The sequence below is a fragment of the Sinocyclocheilus grahami genome, unplaced genomic scaffold (genome assembly GCF_001515645.1).
Source record: "Sinocyclocheilus grahami isolate Dianchi unplaced genomic scaffold, SAMN03320097.WGS_v1.1 scaffold1112.1, whole genome shotgun sequence".
Classification (NCBI taxonomy): Eukaryota; Metazoa; Chordata; class Actinopteri; order Cypriniformes; family Cyprinidae; genus Sinocyclocheilus; species Sinocyclocheilus grahami.
In genome coordinates, this window is record NW_015506291.1 from 257,978 (window position 1) to 278,014 (window position 20,037).

Sequence of the window (20,037 nt, forward strand, 5' to 3'; positions counted from 1 at the left end):
CCACCTCCCCCCCTAACCCCACCCATATCCACCCCTAAGCCCACCCATCTCCACGCCTAAACCCACCCATCTCCACGCCTAAACCCACCCATCTCCACCCCTAAACCCACCCATCTCCACCCCTAAACCCATAAACATCCACACACCTGAAAGCCGCCCAGTGTGATGGTGACAGACACGTCCAGCGGTTTGTTGACCACTCCAGCCACAGATTTGACCAGAGACATGAAGAGCAAAGGAAACCAGACGATACAGATGAGCAGCATCACGATCATCCCCCCCATCCCGTACTTCACCACCTTCTTCTTCTTCTGTCCTCGAGGCTGAGGATACCTCTGAGAACACACAAACACACCACCGTGAATCCTGCTTCTGAATGCTGCTTTGACAAACACTGGCTGGATGTCTTCTCACTTTCTCCGACTCCCTCCAGCACTTGAGCACGAAGATGTGAGCGTAGATGTCCTCCACACAGATCCAGCTGGACAGACTGAGCGTGGTGTCGGTCCAAACCCAGTCCATCACCGCCCGCAGCTCCGTCAGGAACGGCACCAACCGGAACCTGAGCACCATTCAGAAAGATGAGACTCGGTCAGGACTCGAGCGCTTCTGACGCACCAGAAACAAAGTATGGTATGCACTAAATGTATTATACACATTATGACCACAAAACCAGTCATAAGGGTCATTTTTCGAAATTGAGATTTATGCATCATCTGAAAGCTGAATAAATAAGCTTCCATTGATGTATGGTTTGTTAGGATAGGACAATATTTGGCTGAGATACAACTATTTGAAAATCTGGAAGAGGGTGCAAAAAAATCTAAAATCATAATCTAAAAAAATAATAAATAAAATAGACAAATAAATAAAATGACAATGATCTTGATTACCAAACATGATTTTATGACAAATATTGTCATGACATGACAAATAATTGTCAATAACTGTTTACCCATCATCATGTAGAATGAATTTCATAAAACAAATTAGTCTAACTAGAGAATTTCTAACAGCTGTTTTCTATGTGAATCTCTGTTAAACTGTAATGTATTTCTGTGATGCGCAGCTGTATTTTCAGCATCATTCCTCCAGTCTTCAGTGTCACATGATCTTCAGAAATCAGTATAATATGCTGATCTGCTGCTCGAGAAACATTTCCGATTATTATCAATGTTGAAAACAGTCGTGCTGCACAATATTTTTTTCAGGATTCACAGATTATAGAATAGAAAGTTCAAAAGCACAGCATTTTTTTTTTTAAATAGAAACCTTTTGTAACATTATAAATGTCTTTACTGTCACTTTTGATCAATTTAATGTGTCCTTGATGAATAAAAGCATTATAATGCTCACTCCAAATGTTGTATATGTAGCATTATTTGTGGTCATGCACATGAAGAATGACTTTAATATGTTGTAAATCTCAGGATCAGCGTCTCTGAGGCTGAACACACTGTAATGTGGAGGTGTAATGAGTCCAGCTGTATTTCGTACCCTTGGAAGAGGAAGAGATTGAGGTAGTTATAGCTCTTGGTCAGGAAGTTTCCCAGCACGCGAGTGGGGTAACCGCAGCGGATCTGATAGGCTGACAGACCGAAGTAGATGCACTTCACGAAGTACCAGAGCTGGGCAACTGTGTTCTGACTGAAACGCCTAGAAATCAAATCCAGTCACACGTTAGATGACCTCGAGCTTCTTAAACGGGTTCAATGATGACAGTATTCGTCATTTACCTCTCGGTGACTCCTGGGAGAATGAAGAACATCCAGAAGTGAATCCCGAAGACCAGGATGACCTGGAAGATGACCTTCCCCATCACAGTCTTCCTCAGGTACAGCGCACGGTCCACCACCATCGTCCCAAACTGGATGAGCACCATCACCAGGAAGGCCTCGGGAACCTGATCCTCTGACAGAGAGGAAGTGATGTCAGCCGCAGCAGAGTGTTTCTGTGGAGAAACCAGTTTCACTTCAGTTTTACTGCACTTACATGGTTTAATAATTGCATTGTTCTTAAAGTTGGCATGTAATGGATCTTATCGTGAATGATTCATCCAAGCATAGGTTTCATGTTTTTTATATTTTGGGCTCAGCTCATGATCACTTGTCCAATCATTTAGTCTGATGGACAGAACAAAGTTCCTGCCCTACGTTTTTTATTTTCTAATAATCCATTACACTTCGATGTCACAACATGGAATGAAAAAATCTGTTGCTACTTCTGTTTCATGACAAATGCAACTGCTTTTTCAAACTGGATATTTTATATGGAAGGAATATTTCACCCAAAAATGATAATTAGCTGAAAATGTGCTCACTCTCAGGCTATTCCAGATGCAAATGAGTTTATTTCTTCATCAGATTTGGAGAAATGTAGCATTGCATCAGTGTCTCTGCAGTGAATGGGTGCCGTCAGAATGAGAGTCCAAACAGCTGATAAAAACATCACAGTAATCCACAGCACTCCAGTCCATCAGTTCACATCCGGAGAAGACACAAGCTGCAACACATCCATCAAGAAACATGTGTCTATAATCCATAATAACTCTTCCTCCAGTGAGTCAGTGTTCTGGTGTGAATCAGGAGAGAAATCTGCACAGATCAAGCAGCGTTTAAACAGCTCTAAACTAATATGAGGCTGGATTCTGATGCGAGAGACAACAGCAGATGCACTTTTTCACTGGAGGAAGAGTTATTATGGATTATAGACACATGTTTCTTGATGGATGTGTTGCAGCTTGTGTCTTCTCCGGATGTGAACTGATGGACTGGAGTGCTGTGGATTACTGTGATGTTTTTATCAGCTGTTTGGACTCTCATTCTGACGGCACCCATTCCCTCCAATGGTGAGCAAGTGATGCAATGCTACATTTCTCCAAACCTGATGAAGAAACAAATTAATCTACATCTTGGATGGCCTGAGGGTGAGTAGATTATCAGCAAACTTTCATTTTGGGGTGAACTATTCCTTTAAGCTGTCATCTCTGACTGAGAACCCTACAAGTGTATAACAAGGTGAGGAAAAAAACTAAAAAAAAGAGTTATTTTTGGTGAAGTTGTTAAACCCTGTGTGAGCAACGTCAGTAAGTTTCAGTCCAATGCGAGAAAATTAACAAGCATTTTCAAGAAAAAGAAAATCCTCTCCAAAAACACAATATGAGGGTTAAGAGAACATGTGGCAACACTTGTTGTTGTTTGGTTAATATGAACAATACAAACATACTTCTAAAGCATTTATTAAACTGGTTCATTTACTAATACATGATTCAAATCAAAAACTGTCTCTGTAAATATTATTTAATGGATCTGAGCTGACGTGAACTCACGATGAACAGCTGTGCTTTTATTAACTAACATAAACAAGGATTAGTAAATGCGTTGCTCGTTGTTAATTAATGTTAGATAATGCATTAACTAATGCGACCTTGTTGTAATCCAAAACCTGGTTAGACTTTATTTTAAGGTGCCCTTGTTACCAGTACTGAGTAATATTAATTAACAACATGCACTTACTGTAGTGTTTGTAATTCTGCATAATGTATTGTTATTACTATAGCACGTGCATTAACACAAGGACACTGTAAATGAGTTTCTCTCACTATCATGCGGTCTGAGAGAGGACCATCAGAGAGGCGATACCTCCGTGTAGACGATGGCTGTCATCCAGAAGCGTTTGCTGGGCCGGGGAACCGACAGCATGGCCCAGAGGAAGATGAGGATGGGCAGCACCAGCGTGGCCACCGATGCGGAGATCATGTGGTTGAGGATGATGACCAGATAACACAGCATCTGAGAGTGAGCCACCAGCATGCTGTAGAGAGCGTAGCAGAGCTGGAGGAGCTGCGGCTGAGAGCGGTAGAAATGCTCCGACGCCTCCAGCTCCTCGTCGTAGAACGTCCTGACGGAGAACAACATCAGATGGGATTTCAGTGTGCACTCACTGTATAACACAGACACAATCAGTTCTAATGCACTTTTGAAGTGTGCTTTCACATACAGGGAGACTGGTCACACTTTTAACGTCTTGGCCACAAAAGGCTTCTGAACATTTTCACTGCTATTGCCCTGGAAATATTTATCACGTTTATTTTGTTGTCACAATGAGAACCATATGCCCTCCACATGTAGAGAGCGTAGCAGAGCTGGAGGAGCTGCGGCTGAGAGCGGTAGAAATGCTCCGACGCCTCCAGCTCCTCGTCGTAGAACGTCCTGACGGAGAACAACATCAGATGGGATTTCAGTGTGCACTCACTGTATAACACAGACACAATCAGTTCTAATGCACTTTTGAAGTGTGCTTTCACATACAGGGAGACTGGTCACACTTTTAACATTTCTAATATAGTTTTTTTTATATTTCTAACTTAAGGTTTTTATTTATTTATTATTTAGTTATGTATTTGTTTTTAGTTTAATTTAATTTTCGTAATTTATCGTAAAGTCTATAATGACGTCTTGGCCACAAAAGGCTTCTGAACATTTTCACTGCTATTGCCCTGGAAATATTTATCACGTTTATTTTGTTGTCACAATGAGAACCATATGCCCTCCACATTACATAAATAGCCTTGTTTTAAGAACATAATTTAACCAATTGGACCTTAAAATATTATAGTTGCTGTTGTATAATTTTAAGCATTGTTGGAAATACGAATGCATAATGTGTTGCAACACATGAATCAAATGTTATATGATTGTATTTTTACATACACTACTGTTCACAAGTTTAGGGTCAGTAATTATTATTATTATTATTTTTAATACTTTTATTCAGTGAGGACACATTAAATCAAACAAAAGTAACAGTAAAACATTTATAATGTTATTTCGGTTTCAAATAAATGCTGCTCTTTTGAACTTTCTATTCATCTGTGAATCCTGAAAAATAAAATGCATCACAGTTTCCACAAAAATATTGTGCAGCACGACTGTGTTCAACATTGATAATAATCAGAAATGTTTGTCGAGCAGCAGATCAGCATATTATACTGATTTCTGAAGATCATGTGACACTGAAGACTGGAGGAATGATGCTGAAAATACAGCTGCGCATCACAGAAATACATTACAGTTTAACACAGATTCACATAGAACACAGCTGTTTTATGTTGAAATAATATTTCACTGTTTTACTGTATTTGTGATCATATAAACGAAGTCTTGGTGAGCAGAAGAGACTTCTTTCAAAAACATGTTACCAATCCAAAACTACTGAATGATAATGCTTTTGAAAAGAAGAATAAAACTCTTCTGTAGACACAGTCTAGAAGTCTCTCACACAGGTGACGTGAGGTCACCTGCTCTGCAGCAGCTCGCTGGCTGTCAGCTGAGTGTCGGCGCTCTTCTCATCGTCAGGTGTTTGGATCCTCAGCCTGCTGCCCTCGGTGCGTCCCGCTGAGTCCAGGCCCGTGGCTTTGCTGTACGAGGGAGGCGGCAGGTCTGAGGTGCTGCTCCAGAGTTTGTCTGGATGCTCTGGAAGGTCTGCCTCCTGCTGCGAGGACAGCTCACTGCCAGAGGAACACACACAATACAGGTGAGCTTGTGATTCATGCAAATAACCACAAGAGGGAAGCACCATCCCACATTACCTGAGTGACCTCAAGGTGTTCAGAATGGACCACTAGCATAAAACACTGCATACTGCCCAGGTCCCATATTTAGTCATCTTCACATTTTTATTTAGTAGTTTATTAGTTAGTTTAGTAGTTTAGTATTATATATATATATATAGACATATATATATTTTTTTCATTCAGTAATTTTTATACTTTTATTTAGTAATACTTACTTACTTTTACTTGTTTATTTATTGCCATATAAATATGATATATAAACCCAGAATTCAGAGGGAAAAATGTATTGTAAGATGTAAACTCGACTGCGAGAATTTTTTTATTTTCTATTTTGACAAAAGTCATCTTCACATTTTTATTTAGTAGTTTATTAGTTAGTTTAGTATTATATATTATATATATATATATATATATAGACATATATATATTTTTTTCATTCAGTAATTTTTATACTTTTATTTAGTAATACTTACTTACTTTTACTTGTTTATTTATTGCCATATAAATATGATATATAAACCCAGAATTCAGAGGGAAAAATGTATTGTAAGATGTAAACTCGACTGCGAGAATTTTTTTATTTTCTATTTTGACAAAAAGTAGCAATTACCCTTATTTTTTCAATTCTGTGGCGGAAAAAGAGAACGGAACTGTGAGAAAATTCAGAATTCAGATTTTTTATTTTTATCTCACAATTTTGTATCTCGCAATTCTGACCTTTTTTTCAGAAATGCAAGAAACAATGTCCAAATAGTAAGATAAAAAGTTGCAATTACCTTTTTTATTTTTGTTATTCAAACTGTGTGGGATGAATTGACAGCACCTTATCAAACACCACAAATTAATAACAGACTGATCCACCATGCATTATGTATCTAATGTGTGTGGCGTTGTGACTGAATTCACTCTGAATATCTGTGTGCATTGTGCTTTGGCTGTGTGTGAGCAGAAGGTTCTGGAAACACTGTCTGTCTGTCTGTCTGTCATCACAGGGCTACAGTAACCATACACACCGGTCTGTGTGTGTGTGTGTCTGTGTGTGTGTGTGTCTGTCTGTCTGTGTGTGTGTGTGTGCGTGCGTGCGCGCGCTGGTGCGAGTGTGTGTGCATGCGTGTCTGTGTGTGTCTGAGTGTGTGTGCGTGTGTGTGTGCGCATGTGTGTATGCGTGTCTGTGTGTGTGTCTGTCTGTGTGTGTGTGTGCGTGTGCTGGTGCGAGTGTGTGTGTATGCATGTCTGTGTGTGTGTGTGTGTGTGTACAGTGTGTGTGTGTGTGTGTGTGCGTGCATGTTAACGCTCAGGACAGATTGGTTTACACACATAATAGAGTCACCTGCCTCCTAACAGGTAATGACAGAAAGCCCCGGAGCTGTAAGTACACAGAAACACACGCCGGTCTGAAGCAGGGCTCATACCTCGACGACTGCAGGTCTACACTAGGCAGGCGGCAGAGTCTGGGTCGAGAGCGCTGGCTGGTTTTGAGAACACTGTCGCTGGTCTCCTCAGGCTGGTCCAGAGTGGACTCATACAGCACAGTGGATTCTGTGTACACACTACAGAAAACACACAGACAAGAACCAGATTCAGGATTCACTTACAATAAATAACATGTCATTAGCACGTTTTGTTGAATATGGCACCTTTCAGATGTCATGCAAACAATATGGTATAGGAATATAGCAATCAATTAGTACCACAGTATTACAAGAAATGATATGGAAATATTATGATTTTACTAAGGAACCATGGTTTTATTTTAAGTGTAAACAGATTTGATCACAGCAATAAATTGCATTTGACTATATATTCATATAGAAAACAGTTATTTTATATTGTAAATAATATTTTTTTAAATTAGCAGAGGAATCTGATGATTTGGCGTCGGTGAGCTGGTGAGACTGAAGGGTGTTGTTGAAATCTGGCGCACTGAATCCTTGGCAAACACCTTATCGCAGTGTGTGCCTTACACTGGGTGTAGTGAGAGTCAAAATAAGTAAGTCGTCCTGCAAAATAACAGGCTGCTACACTGAACTAAGCTGCTCCTTTGATGAGAACAGTGTCTGATTTATAGTTCACATGTGTCACTAAACAAGCTGATATTCAAAGGAAAGTGCTGCTCATGTCATACTTTTATACACCAGGTTTTTTTACTAGTAGACAGCTAGTCCTGCCTTGGTCTTGTGCAGTTTTAAAAATCCTCTTCAAACTACTTTGTGCGCTTATATAGACACCCGAATTAGGGCTGGGTATCAAGGATCAGCTCCATTTTAGAACTGGTTATGAATTTCCAAGAACTGCAGATTCGATAAGACATGCACATTTCAATTCCGCTTATCAGGCACATTTTAAAGTGCAAGAAGATGCAAAAGAGAACTCAAGTCAGCACTCGTACAGTTTTCACATCCACAGCATGAACACAGAAAGCCGCCTCCCATATATTGCACGAATACTGAGTTGAGTTCTCTTTCACGTGAACAGACAAATACACACAAAATTATGTCAAAATATCCTCATAAACTCAGTCGGTCTTGAGTGAAAGTAAACAGTTGAGGAAAAACAAACACGTGTGTCAGTATATTGGACCGATGCATTAGGTCTTAAAGTGACAGCAGCCTCATATTCCTGCTGTTGTCTGTGCCATTAATGTTAATCAAAGAACAAAGGAAAAATAAAATCACTCACTGATCTGTTGACACGTTAATAAGGATTAATCTATATTTTATTTATAAAAAGAAAACTATATAGTGTCATTTTACATTTGATTACAATTAATTTCAATTTCTGTACCTGCATTTATTTATGCTATTTTTATTACTGACTGTTCACTTGTCTTTAATAAAGTTTGGCATCTATATTTGGTTTTCTAGTTGTGGTATATTTGGTATAAACCATATGAAAAAATCTCCTCGCGTAAGTGTTGTTTAGGCTGCTGATTTTTGTTCATGGCATTCATCTGCAATATAATGCTTTGCAAAAAAAGACAAAGAAAATATATGTTTCATATCTAAAAATCGGACTTCTTTTTTTGCACTTTATTGGAAACGAAAATGGGAATCATTAAGAATCTGAATAAATAAGATTCGAACAATACCCAACCATACAACTGAGCATTTACTAAACACATCCTCTGTCGTACTTCAGCTCCCAATTTCTGCAGACAGCTTTAACGGAAGACCTTTCTCCGGGTTAAGAAAACAAAAGAGTGCTTTTCTTGGAGGTAAATCAACCCTGAGATAAGTGGGACTTTCTGGATTAGTCATTGAGTAGACATTGAGAGTATCTGTCTGGAGGCATGAAACAATATTATTTAAACTTTATAAAGCTGAAAGTAACAATTAAATTACATGTGCATAAATTAGATTTTCTTTCCATCCATTTTCCATGTCTCAAATAGGGTTGGGTATCGAAAACCGGTTCCATTTTAGAACCGGTTCCATATTTCCAATAACCGGGTATTCGATAAGACGCATGCATTTCGATTCTGCTTAACAATTCCTACGTTCGCATTTTAATGTGATTTATAACCATTTAAGTGCAGGAACGGAAAGAACTTGCGCCTTGTTTGCGTGCATTTCACTGCAGAAAAGGTTGTTTCGGGTTGGAACTGAGTTCTTTCGTATTTATCGAGCAGTATGCAAGAAACTACGTCAGTATATCATCATAAACACAGCCGTTTTTGTCTTAAGTGAACGTAAACAGATGAGAAAGATGAGAGCACACGTGTACAGTGTTTTTAGATCTGCGTGCGTTTGGTGTTAAAGAAACAGCAGCCTAATAAACGCACTGCCTGTCATTAATGTTAATCAAAGAACAAAAGAAAATCATTCACTGATCTTGACTGAATATATTTCTGTCATGACAACTCTCGGAGGGACTGGCATGGTAATGTACATGACAATGATAATGTATTTGGTCTTGGTGGAATAGATCTGCTACACTGCTGCTGCTGCCAACACATCCACAACATGCTGCTGTGAGCACGTAAGAAATGCTGCTGCTGCGAATATAACATACATATAGCATACATGAATCACCTCGTAGAGATCTATACAGGTGGAGCTGGGGAAGGTGGAGGGTTTCTGAAGCACACTGCAAACTGCTACAGCAAGCACTAGTCATATATTTGATTGTTGAGCAGCGAGCTCATTGGCTACCGATACAGGAGAGAACCAATCAGCTGTTAACCAATCTAATTAATCTATATTTTATTTATGAAAAGAAACCTATGCAGTGTTTTTAAACTTTTAATTACAGTTTCTGTACCTGAAATTAGGTTCAGTTGTAATTATTTATGCTGTTGCTAATTGATTTGTTTGTTCCTATTTTATTACTGACTGTTTACTTGTCTTTAACACTTTAATATTTGAAATTTGTATTAATCTAGTTGTTTTTGCTGTGGTGTTTTTATTAAAAGCATAGGCAAAAGTTCCAAAAGTGTTCTGTAGGCTGCTGATTTTTGCTCATGTTATTCAGCTGCAACAGAATGCTTTGTAAAAAGACACAGAACCCTAGTTTCAAACAGATCTAGAACGCATTGAGTGGCGTTTCTTCACCTGGACAGGTTTTCTCCAGAGAGATCGGACTCGTAAGCCTGGCTCCGCAGAGGGCTGAAGTACTTGTCCTCAGCGGACGCTGGCCTGCACATCTGCCTCTGGTAGTACGTGTGGATGCTGTCCCGCGATGGAATATTCCCCTGCAGGGCAGCAGACGAGGGGTTAAACCTCAAGGTTTACAGTGCTGTCCGTTCCAAGCATGATGCTCATGATTCATGTGAAGTGTAATTATAGCATTGGTGCTAATACTGATTCTGCAGTCGATTCCATGAAGTCCATTGAGATTCGATGACACTTGTTATTTTAGTGTTATTTATATAGTATTATTATTACATGGCTCTCTGAAATGCTTGATTCTGACAGTATTTACTGTAAAAAGGAATCAGAGGACTTGAAATTATTTTGCAATGACAACCAGCTGGAAGTACATTATCCTATACTTTTAGTACTTATTAATATTTTTAATTAGCTTTTTATTTTTTTCAGTTTTATATAAAAAAGTTTATTTGCTTTTGTCATCTGAATTATATATTTTTTTAAATATTTCTATTTATCTTTAGATTTCGGTTTTAGTCATTTGACTTATTACTCTCATTTATAACAGTAAGTTGCTAGTGCAACATATCTCATTTTATTAAGATACGTATTCTTTAGTAAGTTTTTCATCTAATATTTTACTTATTTTATTTTATTCTATTTCAGCTTCAACTGAATTACCAAAAATCATTTGTTTCCCAAGTATGGATATATCTGAGAAGCTCATTTAAATTACATATTTGAAAGCTTGAAATGTATTGTGAAAAATGTATATATTCATTGTAAAAATGATAGATTATATTTATTCATTTTATATCATATTTTATATATAGATTTATTCATATTTTAAATTTTGCACGCCATTTCTAGACACTGGCATGTTAACAATATCTGCATTCTTAAATTATTACATCATTACTTAAGATGTTGCTATAAGCTACAAAACAGTTAAAATAAAATAGTTAAAATACTAACAAAAAATACTTATAACATAAATAGGAAAAAAAACAAAAACAAAGATCATGTGTCACATGCAGCCAATAACACATGATAAAATAGAAAAAATGCAGATGCAGGCCAATCAGCAGCACTCTGGAGTGATTTCTCGTGCCAGCACTACCTTCTTGACCTCATGAGTGAGCATGCAGCGCTCAATGCGCAGGACGGTGGAGATATCGATGTGCTCCTGGCAGATGGAGTTGAGCCAGGCAGTGAAACCGTCCAGCAGGGTCAGGAAAAGCACCCAGGAGAACTTCACGATGTTAAACACTCGCTTCAGGGTGTTATCTGGAGTGGAGAGATACAGTTGAGGTCAAAAGTTTACATTACATTTTACATTTCAGAATCAGCAAAATGTTAATTATTTTACCAAAATAAGAGGGAACATACAAAATGCATGTTATTGTTTATTTAGTACTGACCTGAATAAGATATTTCTCATAAAAGAGGTTTACATATGTGACCCTGGAGCACAAAACCCGTAATAAGGGTACCTTTTTTTAAATTGAGATGCATACATCATCTGAAAGCTGAATAAATAAGCTTTCCATTGATGTATGGTTTGTTAGGATAGCACAATATTTGGCTGAAATAAAACTATTTGAAAATCTGGAATCTGAGGGTGCAAAAAAATCTAAATATTGAGAAAATCATCTTTAAAGTTGTCCGAATGAAGTTCTTAGCAATGCATATTACTAATCAAAAATGAAGTTTTTATATAGTCACAGTAGCAAATTTACAAAATATCTTCATGGAACATGATCTTTACTTAATATCCTAATAATTGTGACCCATACAATGTATTGTTGGCTATTGCTACAAATATACCCCAGCGACTTAACACTGCTTTTGTGCTGCAGGCTCACATATAGTCCACAAGAGAAAATAATAGTTGAATTTATAAAAATGATCCGGTTCAAAAGTTTTGATTCTTAATGCTGTGTTGTTCGCTGAATGATCCACAGCTGTGTGTTTTGTGTTTAGTGATAGTTGTTCATGAGTCCCTTGTTTGTCATGAAGAGTTAAACTACCTGCTGTTCTTCAGAATAATCCTTCAGCTCCCACAAATTCTTTGGTTTTCCAGCATTTTTGTGTATTTGAACCCTTTCCAACAATGATTGTATGATTTTGAGATCCATCTTTTCACACTGAGGACAACTGAGGGACTCAAACACAGCTATTACAGAAGGTTCAAACGCTCACTGATGCTCCAGAAGGAGAAACCATGCATTAAGTTTTGAAGATCAGGGCAAATTTTACTTATTTTGTTGTCTGGCAAACATGTAACTATCTTCTGTAGCCTCTGAAGGGCAGTACTAAATGAAAAAAAACATATATATATATGATATTTAGGCAAAATAAGACCTCAGCTATATGCATACTGATGCATATGACGATTGTAACTCATAATATGAGGAGGCTTTTGAAGTTGGTCTCACCTGGACCATCAGATACCTCCTGCTCTGTAACACCTTCCTCCTGATCTCCTTCCTCAATGGCCACATGCACTGCAGATGATGAAAAAATTACAGTGTTATTACAATGTAATAAACACATGATAACCATTTACCCTGATTTGTTACTAGGGATGCACGATTTCTGAATAAATTAAGCAGTATCGATGTCATAAAATCGCGAGTCTGTTTTGATGTAAACGTCAGAAGCTATAGCTTATATGAATAAAAATCAGAAACATGACACATGTAAATTAAATAATTTGATATATACAGATTTATTCAGTAATATTTAATATATTTGTGACCTGTGCTGGCAAAATGAGTCACAATGAGCAAATAATCCAAAATTTGTTATTTTTATTTTGACATGCTCTATTAATTGACCTTCAAAATGATGCATGTGTTGTTGGAATCGGACACAAAATGACTGAGCTGCACCTGTTTGAAGTCGATAGAGTCAGCAAAGTCAATTATGAGAAAAAAAACTCGTTAAAGTTTTCTGAAGGTTCCGAAGCAAGATCACCTATCAACATTTCATCTTTTCCTCCTATTCTTTTCTTAATAATCATTACTATATTAATAGTATCCATCTATCTATCTATCTATCTATCTATCTATCTATCTATCTATCTATCTATCTATCTATCTATCTAATGACAATATAGCTATTTTTTGTTATAAATCAGAACAGATGTAAAAAAGAACAAATATAAGAAAGAAATAAGTGTATAGTGTATTACTTTTTTATTTTGCATCTAAACGAAAGCATTCAAGTAAGAAAAACAAATTCAAATGGAAAAAAAAATCACTTTAGTGTGTTCATTACAAATACATTGATTATTAAAACTACAAACGCAATTCAATCAAGTGCAGCAAATGATTCCCTCTTTTCTTTTGTCATTTGATTAACATTATTGTTAATGCGACAGACGGCCTATATTAAGACTTGCTCTAATGCACGGATGTAATATAATGTTACACATCCGATGTTTTTCACATCCAACCGTTCCCCAAAAATTAATTTAAGATATAATAGTTTATGACTCTGGGAATACTTAAATTAGAGCCTGACCGATATATCTTTTTGTCGATATTATTATCTATCTATCTATCTATCTATCTAATGACAATATAGCTATTTTTTTGTTATAAATCAGAACAGATGTAAAAAAGAACAAATATAAGAAAGAAATAAGTGTATAGTGTATTACTTTTTTATTTTGCATCTAAACGAAAGTATTCAAGTAAGAAAAACAAATTCAAATGGAAAAAAAAATCACTTTAGTGTGTTCATTACAAATACATTGATTATTAAAACTACAAAAGCAATTCAATCAAGTGCAGCAAATGATTCCCTCTTTTCTTTTGTCATTTGATTAACATTATTGTTAATGCGACAGACGGCCTATATTAAGACTTGCTCTAATGCACGGATGTAATATAATGTTACACATCCGATGTTTTTCCCCAACCGTTCCCCAAAAATTAATTTAAGATATAATAGTTTATGACTCTGGGAATACTTAAATTAGAGCCTGACCGATATATCTTTTTGTCGATATTATCGGCCGATATGAGCCTATTTAAATACGAATCCTCATGTTCTGCATGTTCATTCGATTACCAGAAAATACACAACACAGAATTATTATTATTTATTCATTTTAGATGTTTACATTTGTAAAAGCTGTGCTTCCTGCATAAACCTGCCCCTGTTGGTTTGGCAGTAGCTTGCTTGCCCTACACAGTTACATTGTTTATTTTCAATATAAGTTATATATATATATATATATATATATATATATTGTTCTATTTGTGTTTTATTAGGTGTATTTATAATAAGTGAACTTTACTGTTAAGTGCACTGATGTCAGACTCATTTTGAATAATAAAGTGTATTGTTAAATTGTTAAATACACATCATTATAAGTGTTTGATCACCACATTTGAGTTATCGTTGCAAAAAATGTGTTTATGTGTATATATTCTGTTTATGTATATACACTGTATTCTATATACAGTACCAGTCAAAAGTTTGGACATACGAATGGGAAGTGTGTCCAAACTTTTGACTATACTGTACTATAATATAGCCTACAAATAAAGAATATCGGCCGATATATCGATATCGGTCTTTTTTACTCCTTAATATCGGTATCGACAACAGCCCCCAAAAACCCCATATCGGTCGGGCTCTAACTTCAATAGCTACTGTTTAATTATGTGCATATGTATCGGGATCGCACGCCGTCGGTGTTGTCTTTATGCGGGCGCTTCAAATGAGAGTCAGTGTGAGAAGCTAGCAGAGAAAAGGTACTTCTCTCAGAAAACGTACAAATAAAGATAATTTTAGATGTTTAATAACCATATGGAGTCTTGGGATCGCTAGATGAGGGCTTAATGAACACATTTTTGTGAAAACCTCAAATTCGACCAAAATCAATGTTTTTCACTCTTTTGCCTGCAGATTAGACTCATTAGACTCATTTTGCCAGCACGGGTCACCTTTTTTCAAATGGATTATGAAAACTTGAATATAAGGAGCTCTAAAAGATTTTTTAGAATTTTTACAGCTCTTTTGCTTTAGACCATCTATTAATGTTAAATCCACAACTTCAACTGCATCTGTCCGAGGAAAAAACAACAACAACAACAAAACAAAAAAATCACAGCAGAGATTGGTTTTATAAGTTATTTTCAAGGCTTTCAATGCAATCTCATTTAAAAAAAAAAAAAAAAAAACTTTAATAAAGTTTATTACGTCTAGCAAAAAAGTTTTTTGCACAAAACTAACCAAAATAAAAATAATTTGTTTATAATTTCCGCACAGGGGAGACTTGGTGTTGTTTCAAAACAAAAGGAAATATATATTGTATCGGCATTGGCTATCGGCCAAAATAATAATAAAAAAAAAATATATATATATATATATATATCGATATATCAGATATCGGCAAAAATATAATATCGTGCATCCCTATTTGTTACAGTAATGTATCAGTTTTTCAGTCAAGACACATTTTCAAAATGTGAGTGTGCTGGGGAAGCTATTTTTTAAAAACATATTAACTGAATGTTTTATTGGCTCTAGCTGGCTCCTGGATCTGGCGAGAGGGTGGAAACCCCGTCCAGTCATCATATGGGATGAATTCACCGTAGCGAATGCAACACGGCCCTCTTCATCTCTCAGACCCAAGAATGCTGGGGCCTGGAAGCCGCCTCCAGGAGAGCGCTGGCAGAGCAAGCCTCCATTTACAAACTGCAGTAGAGGGGTTTAATGAGGCGCTTGATGCTCCCAGTAGAGTCGAGCTTGTGTTTACAAAATTACTATTAATGACCCGAGCATGTCTTTGAGAAACACAGAGCTATAGACCAGAGCTGGACATCCGTCCATCCATCCATCTATCCATCATCTATCTATCTGTCTGTCTGTCCGTCCATCAATCCATTTGTTCGTCCATCTGTCTATCAATCTGTCCATTTGTTTGTTCGTCTATCCATCCATCCATCTGTCTAATTGTCTCTGTTGTCTGTCCATCTATCTGTTTATCTCTCTGTCCGTCCATCCATCCATCAATCCATCCATCCATCCCCTGACCGCAGAGGAAGAGTATGATTAGTTTAAAATCGATGTATAATCGTACCTTGCTTCTGGTTCTTCTTATTCGTGCTGCGCTCCGTGTACCTTTGCCAGAATCGCCGTCTTTCCTTACTTCTCTCTTTCATGGCGGTTTTTGAGTCAGTTATCCAGGCATGATACACAAACTGAGAAGCAGAGGATCACGTTAGACAAAGAAATGGACAAGTGGGACAGTGAGCTGCTTTTGGGTTGGGTGTTTATAATCCAGTCTAATTTCTTTCTAACTACAGTGGTATTTTGAACCAGTCTTTGAGCCCAATTTAACTGCCCCTCTAGTGAAAAACAAATATACACATGCGGGGTATAAACTTGCACTCTGTTCCAGTCAAGAACCAGCCTTTAACTGAGCCGGCAAAACAGACTGTTTTAGGAAAAGCCTCAGATATTCCTGTCAATCAAAGACACCAACACAATACAGAAGACAGGGAACCAGCTTTAGGGGATGTTTTGCTCCAAAGGACAGACTTTCTGATTGTGGTGTCAGGTCTCGTCCAAAAAAAGAATGATTCCACTGTTCACAAAGGAGAAAAACACAGCCTTTGTTTAACTGGCACAACTAAACCCAAGAAAAACATCTGCAGCTCACATGCATCAAGGGCTGGATGATAAAGCTAAACATATTATATCTTCATATTTTCAGATATCCTTTTCTATCTATCTATCTATCTATCTATCTATCTATCTATCTATTAACCTGTAATTTTGTGAAATATTATTGCAATTTAAAATAAGTTTTCTATTTTAATATACTTTAAGATATAATGTATTTATTTCTGTGATGTGCAGCTGTATTTTCAGCATCATTCCTCCAGTCTTCAGTGTCACATGATCTTCAGAAATCAGTATAATATGCTGATCTGCTGCTCAACAAACATTTCTGATTATTATCAATGTTGAACACAGTTGTGCTGCACAATATTTTTGGGATTTTTAAAAAAACTTTTTTTCAGGATTCTTTGAAAAGTAAAAAAGAATGGTGTTTATTCCAAAAATAAATGTTGTGTTACAATATACACTACTATTCAAAAGTTTGAGGTCAGTAGTTTTTTTCTTTCTTTAAAAAAAGAAGAAGAAATTAATACTTTTATTCAGCAAGAATGTGTTAAATGGATAAAAAGTGATAGCAAAGACTTACATTGTTAGAAAAGGTTTCCATTTTGAATAAATGCTGTTCTTTTTAACTTTTCATTCATCAAAGAATCAAAGAAATAAGTATCACAAGTTATACTTATATATATATACAGTATATATTAAGCAGCACAACAGTTTCAACACTGATTATAAATCAGCATATTCAATTTTGATCACAGAAATAAATTCTATCTTAAAGTACATTAAAATAGGAAACCAATATAAGAAATTGCAATAATATTTCACAATATTACAGTTTTTTCTGTATTTTTGATCAACAGTGTATGTCCCCCCCCCCACACACACACAAATTAATTTGAATCATTTTCATTTACATGAATCAATAAAACATAAAAGAAGTGCTGAACCAGACTTCAGAATCAAGATATTAATATGGACTGTGTTCTAATTTGAGAAAGTTTTAGAAATTAATCAAACTTACCAATTCTGAAATGTTTAAATCAGCTATTAAAACATCTTCACGCTTTCATACCAGCTAAGTAAAACTCTCCTAATGGCAACATTATCTCAAATATATCATGAATAGTTCATAAATCACCCAGCCCTGCATGCTCCAGCAATCGACTGCATAATAACACTGCATTTCCCTGCCATGCATTGCACCGTATCTGCTCTGTTTACACGGCGGCCAGGTGATTGACGTGCAACTGTAATAATCAGACATTTCGGCTCTATTTGCTCTCCACAAATGCATGTCTCTTGAGCAACTGGAGAGCATGAAAATGCAGTGGAGCACCATAGCTGTCGAGAGCTGACACACACTACAGCATACAAGAAGAGAGGAGATATATCAGGCATTGTGAAGTACCTTGGCTGCCCTGATTACATACTGCAGTACAGTTTTGGGCAGTTTAATGACAGACTTTGGTAAAGCCAGCAAAGCAGAGGCAAACTTTCGGATAGCTCTCTACAAGAGACGACAGAGCAGGGATGGTTAGTCAGGGCGCTAGTGATGTTACCGCTCGATTAGTGGTCTGGTTAATAACGAAACATTGTTAAGTGCTGAGGGAACAAAAGAAGAAAACATTGAAACATTTTCGTAACACAGAGCCATTTAGGTTAAACACAGTTTCGTGTGGGAACAACACAATTCAGCACAGTTATACGACTTAAAAAAGGGTGCGCATGCAGTAAAGCACTGAAGTTTCTGGAATATTTACCTGGAACGCTGATCTTTTGGGAGGTTCCTCGTCCTTTTTGTCCTCGTCTTCCTCCTCTTCCTCACTATCTGTCTCAAATAAGTAATAATTGCCACTTCGGACCACTAAAAGAGACAACATATCACACATCACTTTTCTATTTAAAAAAACATCATAAAACCAATAATAAAATATAATGAAAAAACTATATTTAAAAAAAAACAAAAACATAAAAATTGTATTTTATTTAAAAAAAAAATGAATTATTTTGCATTTCATTATTTAAAAAATTTATTAATTTATTTTTAAATTATTTATTTTGTATTTATTTATTCGAATAAACAGTGCCCAGTCATGTTTAAATTATATTTAATTACATTTTTGAAACACAAACTATGCTTAGATGTGAAATATTGAGTTCACATTGAGATCTCTGTCTAATGATTGCGTATGTTGGTATTTGAGCAAATCTGAGCTCAATCTGAGACATTGTTGAGATCTCTGGGCAGACAAATTTGAGATTATTAATGTTTTTTTCTAGGGGAACACATTTGAGAAACAAGTCTCATTTTGCTCTTTATTTAATCTCACTGTTGTTTAGAAGAAACAGTTGAGGCATCAAAGAAATCTTATGATTTTCCCCTTTCAAATGTGAATCTGAGCTGCAATATTTATCTGAATGACATCAGATCAACATTGGGATCTTGTGAAATGAATATGAATAGTTTTATATCAGTTGCACAATAATGAGCATTCGGGAGACACTAACTGGACGCATGATCAACCCAAGGCTTCCACCATTGCTTCCTTTTGTCTTTCTTCTTCTCTTTGCTGTTGTCTCCTGTAATGTAGAGAAGTGCTTCAGTGAACCCATCACACAACATGCTTTAAAACATTAACACCGTTTCAAAGAGCGCACATTTACTCTGAGCTCTGGTATGCGCGTTTCATGTGTTTTAGATTTGATTGCAATGCATTTAACACCGCAGTTAAACGCAGGCACTTGTGGAATTTAGAAAACCTTCAGTTCACTGACACTGATGTTGCACTAAAGCGTGTTTCGACAAAGATTCAGTCAAACGTGTGTAGGACAACACAATTGTTATTTTTAATTTATGTGAATTAAGTGTATTCTGCATTTCGATTATTCTCAGGAAACGGTGCCATTTGTGTCCCCGTGATTTACTAATATTACAATTAACTGGATACTGAAATATACTTATTTTTATTGCAAATCTATTATTTGATAAATTGAATTATGTTTATTGTATAATGAGAAAAAGTACTCAGTATGAACCATTCAAAAGTTTGGGGTCGGTCAGATTTTCAACTGTTTTTGAAAGAAGACTTTTCTGCTCACCAGGGCTGCTCATTTATGCTCATTTATTTGATCAAAAATACAGTAAAAACATAAAAAATTATGATATATTATTCCAATCTAGACCAGCTGTTTTCTATGTGAATCTCTGTTAAACTGTAATGTATTCCT

The 20,037-nt window shown here is 36.4% G+C and overlaps 1 protein-coding gene across 1 annotated transcript in view; it reads right to left on the reverse strand.

Moving 5' to 3' along the window:
* The window catches only part of LOC107566915 (piezo-type mechanosensitive ion channel component 2-like), a 64,150-nt gene that overhangs the window by 5,307 nt on the left and 38,806 nt on the right, over positions 1-20,037 (reverse strand). Inside the window, exons 25-38 of the mRNA XM_016252485.1 lie at positions 19,318-19,389; positions 18,570-18,673; positions 16,262-16,382; positions 12,600-12,668; positions 11,282-11,448; positions 10,126-10,265; positions 6,988-7,125; positions 5,300-5,509; positions 4,125-4,211; positions 3,642-3,900; positions 1,737-1,951; positions 1,498-1,656; positions 415-562; positions 147-335 (exon numbers count right to left, since the gene is read on the reverse strand). Coding sequence (XP_016107971.1) covers positions 147-335; positions 415-562; positions 1,498-1,656; positions 1,737-1,951; positions 3,642-3,900; positions 4,125-4,211; positions 5,300-5,509; positions 6,988-7,125; positions 10,126-10,265; positions 11,282-11,448; positions 12,600-12,668; positions 16,262-16,382; positions 18,570-18,673; positions 19,318-19,389 — 2,078 coding nt within the window. The remainder of the gene's footprint in view (positions 1-146; positions 336-414; positions 563-1,497; positions 1,657-1,736; positions 1,952-3,641; positions 3,901-4,124; positions 4,212-5,299; positions 5,510-6,987; positions 7,126-10,125; positions 10,266-11,281; positions 11,449-12,599; positions 12,669-16,261; positions 16,383-18,569; positions 18,674-19,317; positions 19,390-20,037) is intronic.